This window comes from Larus michahellis, chromosome 14, assembly GCF_964199755.1.
Source record: "Larus michahellis chromosome 14, bLarMic1.1, whole genome shotgun sequence".
NCBI classification, from domain to species: domain Eukaryota; kingdom Metazoa; phylum Chordata; class Aves; order Charadriiformes; family Laridae; genus Larus; species Larus michahellis.
In genome coordinates, this window is record NC_133909.1 from 2,634,536 (window position 1) to 2,645,391 (window position 10,856).

General features: G+C 60.1%; 1 protein-coding gene across 2 annotated transcripts; it reads left to right on the forward strand.

Annotated features, from left to right (window-relative positions):
- The first annotated feature begins 1,238 nt into the window (after positions 1-1,238).
- LOC141751420 (uncharacterized) lies at positions 1,239-9,153 on the forward strand. Of its 2 annotated transcripts, none has more exons than XM_074608176.1 (3): positions 1,239-1,623; positions 3,891-3,981; positions 8,463-9,153. In XM_074608176.1, exons 1-3 carry the CDS (start codon positions 1,387-1,389, stop codon positions 8,828-8,830), a joined length of 696 nt encoding a protein of 231 aa, XP_074464277.1. In that variant the 5' UTR covers positions 1,239-1,386; the 3' UTR covers positions 8,831-9,153. The 2 variants fall into 2 exon arrangements, with proteins under 2 accessions (XP_074464277.1, XP_074464278.1); XM_074608177.1 differs by lacking the exon at positions 1,239-1,623 and adding an exon at positions 1,787-2,672.
- The last annotated feature ends 1,703 nt before the right edge of the window (positions 9,154-10,856 follow it).

Sequence of the window (10,856 nt, forward strand, 5' to 3'; positions counted from 1 at the left end):
GGTAGATGGGATGCTGAGGGACATGGTTTAGTGATGGTTTTGGCAGTGTTAGGTTGATGGTTGGACTTGATGATCTTAAAGGTCCCTTCCAACCCAGACCATTCTATGATCCTATGATCGAGACCCCTTGGATTACGCGTGTGGCTTCATTGCCACCCACACGGGAGAACAGGAATGGGTAGTAATCCAAGGGCCATACCTCTTCTTGTTGCCTAAGAAACGAAAAAGGAGAGAATGTCCTGGAGGAGTCTGATATGAATTTGGGTGAAATCAAAGCTTGCCACAAGACATGTTAACAGGATATTGCATAACTAAGGCATATTATCCGGCTTGAGGGAGAGAGAATTCCCAAAACAGTATCAGCAGTCAGAAAGAAAAAAATCCAAACTCATTGCTTTTATGAAAGAGAGCCTTCCCCCAGGCCTTCAGCTGGAAAGACTTATTTAGAGAGTTATTTCTCTCTGTATTTTTATAGAATTATGGTCGTGATTTGGGCCAGTGAGATGAACGATAGATGCTCTCCCCCACCCCCAAGGAGAGGAGGGAGAGAAAGAAAGAGAATTAGGAGTTTAGAAGGGACTAAATTACTTTAATGAAATATTAATAAAATAAAAAAAAATTAAAAATGAAATATATACCGCTCCGAGCACCTAAGTCCTCCAGCATTTCGGAAAATCTCCCATTTACTGAAAGGTTGCTCAGTCCCACAGGATTCGGCTTTTTCAAGCGCTCAAAAAAGCCCCAGCCCCCGGAGCCAGAAGCCCATTGCCCATCGCGGGAGCAAATTGCAGAGGTGTCACTTTCCTGGCCGCAGCCGCACCGTGTAAACCAGAGGGGACATTGCCCCCGACTGCAGCACAGCCCGTTCCCCAAATCCCGCCCCACGGATCCCTGGCTGAGGCTACACGAACCGCCTCCGCCGGGGCGTGGGGGGCCACCCGGTGCAGCGGAGCTCTCTGTCCTCTGCGTGTCACCTCCTCGCTGACCGCGTCCCCCTCCCCGAGCATCCCCGGGGGAGGGAAGCTCCCTGCCAGCCCTCACCAGAACTCACTTATCTGCTCAGCAACACACGCGGCTGCAGCCGCCGGCCACCGGCCGCCTCCGGCACCCCGGGCTTCCTACAGCCCCGCACCCCGCCGTGCTGCGCCCCCCGCCCCCGCCCCCCACCCGCGGCCGCTCCGGAGAGCGGAACGGGGCAGAGCCGCCTCCGGCACAGCCCCCCCGGGGCGGGGGGGGGGGGGTCCGTCCACGATGGGGAAGCTGGGGGTCCTGGCTGGGGAAGCAAAGAGGGATGGCTGCCCCCCCCAAAAAAAAACCAAGAACAAATAAAAAAAAATCCCCCCGCTGAGCCAGCGGGATCGGCCGCGCCTGTGTGCGGGGACGGGGATGGGGCAGGGAGTGACTCCCGGCTGGGGGGGGCCGGCGGAGGGGGGGTGGGTGCTGGCGGGGCCGGGGCGCTGCCGCATTTATAGGAGGAGCGGCCGGGCGCCGCGGCAGGGCCCTCCCCGTCCCGCAGCCGCCAGCGGGGCGGTGGCCCCGGTTAAAGGGGAAACTTGTCAGCGCCGCCGCCCGCTCCGCTCCGCTCCGCCGCTGCCGCCCCGCGCCCCTCGGCTCCGCCGCGACGTGAGTACGGCCCGGCCCGGGAGGGGGGCGGCTGCTGCGGGCTCCGCCGGGAAGGGGAAGGGGAAGGGAAGGGAAGGGAAGGGAAGGGAAGGGAAGGGAAGGGAAGGGAAGGGAAGGGAAGGGAAGGGAAGGGAAGGGAAGGGAAGGGAAGGGAAGGGAAGGGAAGGGCTCTCCCGAAGGGGAGAAGGGCCAGAGAGACCCTCCGGGGGGTCCACAGGGGAGAGGGAGCGGGGAGCGCACCCCCGTCCCCCCGCTGCGAGGGTCCTCTAGGGAGAGCGGTCAGGGCAGCCCCTCCCTGCTTCTCCGCGGGGAGATGGGCTGCGGAAAGACCCCCCCCACCCGTCCCGCTCCCGGGGGAGAAGGGCAATGAGAGCCCCTGCTGGGGGTGTCGAGGGCAGATAAGCCGAGGAGACACCCCCCCTACGGGGGTCTTGTAGGGAGAGGGCTCAGGGCAGCCCGTCCTTCCTTCTCCGCGGGTCCCCAGGGGAGATGGGCTGGGGAAAGCCCCCACACACACACCCCGGGGCGGGAGAGGGGCAAAGAAAGCCCCTGTTGGGGGTGTCGAGGGGAGATGGGTCGAGAAGAACACCCCCCCCAACCTGGGGGGAGATGGGCCTAGATAGGTGGCTCCCCCTCCTTCCCGCAGCCGTCCTCTGCGGGGGTCGCCAGGGGAGATGGGCCAGGGAAAGCCCCCCCTGGGGAGAGGGGCCGGCAGAATGACCCCCGGTGGTCCCCATGGGTAGGTGGGCAGGGGACCCTCCATCCCGGCGGAGGGGGGCCGGGGTAGCCCCTCGGCTGAGATGCGCCGAGATAGACACACACACAACCCCCGCCGGGGTTGCCGAGGAGCACGCTGCCCTCGGGGGGAGGGATGGGAGCCCCCCCTTCGGAGGAGAGGGGCTGAGGGAGCCCCTCGGTGAGCGGGCTTGGGGGGAGCTTGGGGGATCCCCGGGGGCATCCGGGCCGCCAAGATGCTGCTTTTGCTGCTGGGGATCATCGTGCTCCACGTCACCGTGCTGGTGCTCCTCTTCGTCTCCACCATCGTTAGCGTAAGTACGGACTTTTCCTCCGGCACCGGGGTACCAGCGAGGCAGGGAGCGGCCGGCGGGGGGGTTAGGGCATGGCAAAACCAGAAGGTGGTGTTTTTATTTTTGGTTTATTTTCCAGCCTGGCTTTTAGCAGGAATTAGTACTTGCCGACTGCTGGTCTTCCTAACGTTGGGATTTTGGAGAATTTCGCACAGAAAGCTCTTTTCCGTATTTGTGCTGTCAGGTGTCACTGGGGGGGTGGGTCAGTCAGGTGTAATGGGGGGGGTCGCTTGGTTGTGTGCGGCAGCGGGTGCTCAGGACATCCCCATCAGTCCAGAGGAGAGGGCTGTTGAAGGCCATCTCCTCATCGTCCCCATGTCACATCATAGAGCACCCAAAAGACCCTCGGTGGGGGTGACGCCGCCCTCCCCTTTCATAAAGGAGCTCCACCTGCTAACGGGCTTCAGGCCACAGGACCAGTACAGCCAGTCTGAGCAAAACCCCTTGGAACGGGACTGGTTTGGGCACTGGCTCCTCAGCACCAGCAGTTTTGCTCTCCAGCTCTGCTCCTTTGGGGCTCTGCGTTGGGCACAGCCTCTCGCTCCCCACCCGCATGGGCTCCTCCTGGCGATGTTCAAGGCTTAAGCTGTGCAAGCAGTGGGAAGATGGAGGGCTGGATGCTGCACAGAGGGTTCCCAGCACCGTTCTCGGTCCAGAGCCCAGTTAACACGTCATCTACTTAGGAAGAGGTTTGCCTTGGTTTTAAGGCAGCAGTTTTGTAGAGCTGGTGAGTTCCAGGCTTGCTTCACCAGGTTCTTCTTTCCCTTAATTTTTTTTTTCTTATTTTGTTTTTTTTTGGGTGGTCATAGTAGCAGAAGACGTTAAAAAAAAAAATAAATCTTGCGAGTCGTTAGAAATCACGTGGAACCATTCAAATAGCCCGGCCCGGCGCTGGGCGAGGACGGCAGAGGGGAGGGAAGCGCGCGTCCCGCGCGGGACTTGGTCCGTGTTTAAAGAGAATAAAGAGCTTCTGTGTTTTTTCTGCCGTTGGGGTGAAAGCGGCTGAAAGCAACTATCAGTATTTCCTTTCCAAACCCCTTTTCTGTGGAAAAGCATGTGCCTGGGAGCCCCCGGCCGGTACGCCCTGGGGCTGCTGGGTGCCGAAGCCCTGGCGGGGGGCACACGGCTGCCTGCCCCCTCCTGCCAGGGCGCTGCTCACGGGGCTGCGTCTCTTTGCAGCAATGGCTGGTGAACGGCGGGCACACGGCGCACCTCTGGCAGAACTGCACCTCCAGTAGCGTCTTCCACTGCCTGACCTCCTCCACGAACGGTGAGTGCTCCCCCCCCGCAAATCGCTGCCCCTCGCTTTTATTCTCCTCCCCAGCCTTAGGAAATCAAGGGGGATTTGCCTGTGTGGGTTACTTGCGATTCCCTCTTGCTTTTCACTGCACACCCCCCCTCCGCCCCCGAAATTATTCCCTCCCTCCCCATCCCCTCCCCTCCGCTGCTCTGTCCCCAGATGGAGGGACAGGGATCCACCGAATTCCCAGTGTCCTGGTGGGGAGATTGCGCCCCCCCCCAGCTTTACCAGTCCCTGAAACTGGGCTGGGGCTTAGCGTGGGTCCCAGCCCCCATGCCCATTGCTCTGCCCCCCAGCTGTGGGGCAGCTCCTGGCAGCACCGTGGCAGGGTGTTCAGCGCGCCCAGCCGCAGCGGAGGTGACCGGCTCGAGTGCTTTTCGGTAGCCTCCTGTTATTAGCCCGTTTCGATGACACTGGGATGTATAAACGCGAGGCAGTCCTTGGAGCAGGGCTCGCTGGGCGCCCATCGCCCTGCTGGGAGTGGAGGGGCCGTTTTCATCACGCCTCCCTCTTGCCTGTGTTAAAGTGGTTTAAAGATGCCGCGGTGCCCTGAGGACACCCCGTCTCCAGGGGACACCCTGTCCCCTATCCAGAAAGTTGCCCTGCTTTCTGCCGCTGCGACAGGCTGAGTTTTGGGGCACTCTCCTCGCTCCGTGGTTCGCTGCCGAGCCCCATGGGGTGGGACGTGCTGAGCCCTCAGGCCCTGCCTCATCCCGCCGCTGACGCGGCACCTGCACATCTGGAGTGGCCGAACGGCCACCTCTGGCCTGGGCTGGGTGGAGGCTGCTGTGGCGCTGGGTGACGTCACCCAGCGAGCTGTGTGCTGAGGTCAGCAGGGGAGGGGTGCTTGCTGAGATGCCGTGACGCAGTTTGCAGGGCACCTAGCGGTACCAGTGTCATGAGACCTGTGCTCAAGGAGTCAGGCAAGCCCGTGCCTCAGTTTCCCCACAAGGCAGGGCTAATGCCAGTGGTGCCGCGTCCAGCGTTTGTTTTCAGTTAGCCTGGGTTTTGCTTTCCCCTGGAGACGGATTCTCCCAGTGAAACCAGTTGTGAATCATACCGATGTCACACTACGCCGGAAACACGCTCCTGGCGTAGGAGCAAACCGATGCCACGTGGTCTTGGCAAGTTGCAGGGAAGAGCACTGTGTGCTTTCAAAGGGTCTTGCGGTGATGGGAGACTGTCAGGGGTTTGTGGAGATTCATGTCGCCCTAGTCCCCAGCCTGGTGCGAGCAAAACTCTTGTGGGTCCCCGACGTGGGGAGATGGGTGCTCTGGGGGGTCCTTGGCTCTAAAGCCTCCTCAAATCTTTTGCTTTTCAAATCTCCACCGCTTTTTTTTTTTTTTTTTCCTGGGTGTTTGCAGGGTGCCGTGTGTTGGGGAGTTTTTAAGTGTTGAGAGGGGCTTGTCCAAAACGTGGTTGGGGTGGTTTCCTCCACGTCTGACTGCCCTGCTGGGGGTTGCCAGTCTATATTGCCCCGTTCCCAGGAGCTGCTCGAAGAGGGGCTTCCCTCTGGATCCTTTCAGTGGTGAATTTTTGTCATTGAAGGGACTATAGTCGGAAAGGCCCTGCTAAAAACGCCGTCAAGCGGCTGAGTTTGGTTCATGAGGTGCCCCAGTGGGCAGCTCTTTGAGTAGAGGTGCATTGTGCTCGAGCCTTAAAGAGCTCTCTGCCAGCTCTTATTGATGTGAAGGCTCTGCTCTGGCATCAGGAAAAGGAGGTTTTGCTTGGGCAAAAGCTTCTGCCCCATCCACCCTGCGGCCGGGCTGGGGGAGCAACGCCGCTGAGGACCAGTCTTCATCTGGTGGGACCCTGGATGCAGGAGCCAGAGCTCACCGGTGCTGTAGGAAGAGAGAATCAAAAGATATTTCCTGGGCTTTTAAAGCAAGGCTTTTAAAATCTGTGGGTAAAAATGGAATAAAAATAGCCTGCAGTATCCTTTCCGGTGGGTCCCTGTGCCCTCCCTCCCTGCTGCCCGTCTCCGAGCCCCTCCGCTGCCGGGGGACCCGCGGTCGGCCACGATTCGGAGCGATAAGAGGGACACGGAACAAGGATGCTGTGGCAGGACCAACTCCGGGGCTCGCCCTCATCCCCTGCCTGCTCCTTATTAACGCTCCTCAGACTCTCTTTGCAAGGAACGTGCTTATTTTCAAAAATACGGAAGATCCTATACCAAATAACCACAAACCGTTCTCATTTAAGTCTCTCTCAAAACACAGGCTGTGCATGCCGCACGGCGTTGTAGAAAGCGGTAAGAATTTGTTTCTCTGTGCCTGTGCCAAGGACGGTACTCAACGGTTAATCGCCGAGTGCCAAGGTCTGCTCTGGGCTAAGAGCAAGAAATCCTCGGTCGGGAATTTTTGGCAGAACTTGGTCTTTACGTAGAGGCATTTTTTTTTTCTTCTGGCCATCACAGTGGCCGCCGCGGTGCAGTTATTTCTTCCTCTCCTTTTCAAAAGGAGCGGTACTCGGTGCTCGGAATATGTGGAATTAGGTAGGGTTCAGCATGGGGGGGGGGGTTTGTTGTGTGCTGTGATGTTCCCCTTTGGTTGGACTAGATGGCCTTGAGAGGTCCCTTCCAACCCAACACATTCTATGATTCTGTGTACTTTCTAACCACTTTTTTGGGGAAAATATGTCAAGGGCTCTCAAAAGAGTCAGTTAAAGCACTTTAGATGCTGCAGAGCCCGTTTTGATGTTGGAAATATCAATGCCAATGATGTAAATTAGCTAGCAGGAATTTGGAGTGAGGGTCCCTGGGTGTGATGGTGCTGTTACCTGAAATAAAAGCTCTCGAAACCAAAAGTAGTTTAGAGAGGAAATACTGCTTTATTTGCCACCAGTCTGAACAGATCCTCGGTGTAAGGGGATGCAACGGCGGCGTGGACCCTGGAGGAGGGGGTGTCTCGTGGGGGAACACCCAGGAGACTGGCAGAAGCCCCTACCTTGAAGATGCTGCTCCCGTTCGCTTTGATTTTCCTCTCTATCTTCCGGGCGTAGGTGGTCTCGCAGGTGAGCTGGGGGCCGCTCATGGTCTCCTGCAGCCACTCCCGCGGCTCCTGGGGCTGCTGCCACGTGCCCTGGGCCCTGTCCCCCTTCTTCTCCAGAACAGGGGGTGCCTTGGCAGGCTGGTCCCTCTTCAGGAGGGGGGTCGGGCTGTGTCCCCGCGTCTCCACAGGGAGATCCTGCAGGCCCAGGTGCCAGAGCATGGCCAGCAGCAGTCTGTGCAGGGCCACGAAGTCGATGGCCCTGATCTTGGTCGTCCCGATGGCGACATCCAGCAGCTGGGCCAGGCTGAGCTGGGCCATGGCTGCTGCCGTGCCTGAAACGACAGAGGGACCTGAGCGGGACCTGAGCTCCTGGGGGAGTGGGAGAAAGAGCTGCCCAGGGGGCCCTTTCTGCCTGGGGGAGACTGGGATGGGTGGGAGGGATGGGCAGTCAAAGCCTTCCTCCTCCTCCCCTCGTCCTCGTCCTCCTCCCTGTGCGCGTCCTCCTTGTCCTCATGCTTCTCCTCCTCCTCCTCCTCCTCTGTTGCCTCCTAGCAGCAGAGTGGTCACAGCGGCAGTGGGACAGGTGACAAGGGACAATGCAGCGTCCCCCGTTGCTGGGCGATGCCCCCACTCCCGGCCGGTCCTTGGGATGGGGTTATCCACAGGCATGGGAGAGGCCGAGGGTCCCGGCTGCCTTTTCCACCTCCATCCCTGAGGCGCAGCTGGCGCAGGCTGATCTGTGGCCGCAGCCAGCGCAGCCCGAGCCCGGGCAGAGGCAGCTCCCTCGCAGGGCTGTCCCGGTCACTCAGCCCGCTCCGGTGACACGTCCCGCAGGAGACCAGGCCCCGCTGGGAACCACCACGAATATTTTTTTTTTGAGGAATCGAAGTGCAAGACAGATTTTACCTTCTCCCTTAGACACCAAAGACTGCTGGTGACAGCACCAACTCCCTTTGATTTCTAGCATCTTGCTCCAAAGCAAAGAGCCACAGAAGCAGGGAAAAAGAAACGCAAATAAACACGAGCTGCCAGACAAGCCTAGGAAGGATTCAAACACTGGGAAAATCTTTGAATCCGAGTGATCTGTCAGACAAGTACGTAGGAAAAGAATCAGCAAGAACTTCTTTTCCCTTACAGTCCTCCAAGCCCGACCATTCCACAGAGAGGGCACTGCCATCTCCCTCCTTCGGTGAGGCACTCCAAGAGAGTTCCCAGGAAAGGAGGCGGGTGGGGAAGCAGGAAAGGGAGCAGAGAGTTGCTCTTCTAAAAGATACGAGAGATCCATTTTTCAGGCATTGAAGCAACAGCCACAGCTGGTCTCCGAGCATCCAGTGGGGCCAGGGGTTGCAGGCGTGGGACGCAGTTGGGATCCCCGGTGACTGGTCCAGCTGTTGCAGGTGGCTTGGGACCCCAGAAGCATCTGTGACCCACCTGATGCCCACCCTCTCCTTTCCCCGGCAGATGGAGGTGCTGCAACCCCCAGCAACACGCCGGCCACACTGCCCAACTTCCCGGGTGCTCTGGACACGTTCTCCAAGCTGTGGACCTCGAAGAGCCTGCAGAGCATGAACAGCCCCATCCCCTCCATGGCCTGCTCCCCACAGGCAGCTGCAGCCCCTCTGGACATCCTCGCCCCATGGCCACCAGCCCACCTGGCCCCCGTGCCCCCCACCTGCCCCCCCGCAAAGGCCCTGGCCACCATGGATGGCCAGAGACAAAGCTGGGTTGGTGAGGGGGGAGAATCGGGGGGTCTGGGCCAGTGTGTTGGGAGCGGGGAGTCCCCCAGAAACACACGGGAATCATTGTCTGGGTCTTGTTGTTATATTTAAGTAGAAGCCTCTCCTCTGGCTTCCAACATTCAGCACGGCTTCTTGCACAGACCCCCCTGAACACCCCCTCACCCCGTCCTCCCTCCCTCTGCACCTCTGCCGGGCAGGGGGGAAGCAGAAGTGGGGGCTGTGATTTGTCAACGTGATGCCCCCCCCAGCCTGTGAGCACCGTTCCTGGCCCTTCCCTGGGCAAGAGGGGAGCTGGGGGGGTTTAGTTTTCAAATCAACCTCGCTTAAAACAAGAAACAAACCAGCCCACCCAAGACCCCAGTAAAAAACAGTTACAAGGTTTTTTATTAATTAAAGAAGAATTATTAATTTAATTATTTAATTAAGATTGATGAACTTAAAAAAAAAATGAAAAATCCCGTTCATAACACCAGCTGTTCCTGGCTGGCTGCCTGGGTGCTGGGTCCGTCCCGTGGGGCCCCTGCTCAGCAGGCAGCTGCTCGTCCAGCCGGTCCCTGCAGGTGTGGCCGTCCTTCCCCAGCAGATCCCTCACGTTGTGCTGGAAGGAGAGAGCGGGCTGGCTGAGCCCCGGGGCCGAACTCCGCATCTGGGGAAACTGAGGCACGGCTCCCCGAGATGCTCAGCATCTCCCTCCCAGCCTCAGTCGCCCCTTTTGCATCCCCACCATTGTTATTCCCACCTTGCCGGGGAGCAGGAGGGGCTGGAAGGCTGTGGGGGGCTGGAGGAGGTGCGTGTGCTGCAGTGGGGTGGTGTCCTTGTGCGAGCCCCCGCAGCTGCGTGGCACGGTGGGGTCCCTGCCCTCGGCTGCTGGCGCCCTGTTGGACGGGGCACAGGGATGCTCAGTGCCCAGTACTGTGGCAGCCCGTGCTCCAGCCTGCTACGGCAGGGAGGGGGCCAGGGGGTGCTCCCCGGTGGTATCTGTCCCTTCCGTCTCCCCTCCCACTGCGGCAGGAGACCCTCCACCCGTCCAGCCATCCTGGATCTGCTCTTTCCCCACAGCTCCCCAAGCCCAAGTTCAGGCTGAGACCCGACAGAACTCGTCACGTGTGGCTTCAGCACCCTTGAGACAGAGACCTGGGCCAGGTGGGGCAGTGTGGGCAGGCTGTAAAACCCCACAGAGCGGGGGCAAGCACAGCTGCCCCTGCGCAGCACATCTCTGCTCCCCTGCCCTGCCCAAGCCCCCCTGGAAGCCTCCGCCCCCACCCTGCTCGGGGCAGCGTCCTCAAATTCACAGGCTTGTACCCCATGGCACCTCCATCCCCGCTCTTCCCCCTGGGGAGGGCTCCCTGGGTCCCTGCTGCCGGGCAAGGCTGCGACGGGGCTTGGCAGGGTCGCACCCCCTAGGCAGACACCCGCACCCCCGTGCCAGCACCCGTCTCCCCCGTCCCACCCACGGTGCCGGGTCCTACTCGGGGCCAAGCAGCCGCATGCTGGGGGGCCGGTCCCAGGACAGGCTGTGGACATGGCTCAGCAGCTACTTTGTCAGCATGCCCACGGATCGCTGGGAAATTGTTCCCGTGCCAGGGACCACGTGGGCACCAGTCGGGGAGCCAGAGGGACCGGGGCGAGCGTTGTGCCTGCAGCCACCACTGACCCCATCGCACTCACTCCTTAATCCCAGCGGCATCCTCAGCCCCTGGCTGCGGCGCCTTCTCCTGGAGCTGCCCCACGATCCTCTTGCCGTGCTCCTCCAGCTGCTGCCGGAAAGCCCCCAGCTCCAGGCGGTCCAGCTGTGGATGGGTGCACACCCTCAGCCAGCCGCCCCGCGATGGGACATCATTGTCCCCGGGGGGGACAGCTGGGAGGGGAGGGCCCTTGCAGGCAGGCCGCCATAGGCCCCCAAGGCCCGATGGTGCCAGTTTTGTGTGGTGGGGACAAGCCAACCCTCACCTTGGAGGCCGTCTCTTCACTGAACTGTTGCTGGACCTTCTCCTGGCCTATAACCTGGCTCAGCAGCTCCTCAATCGCGTCATTCAGCCGCTTCATGCTTGTGTTCAACTCGGTGAAGTTGACATTGGTGGCCAGGGCTGTCTCTGCTTTCTAGCAAGAGGGAAAG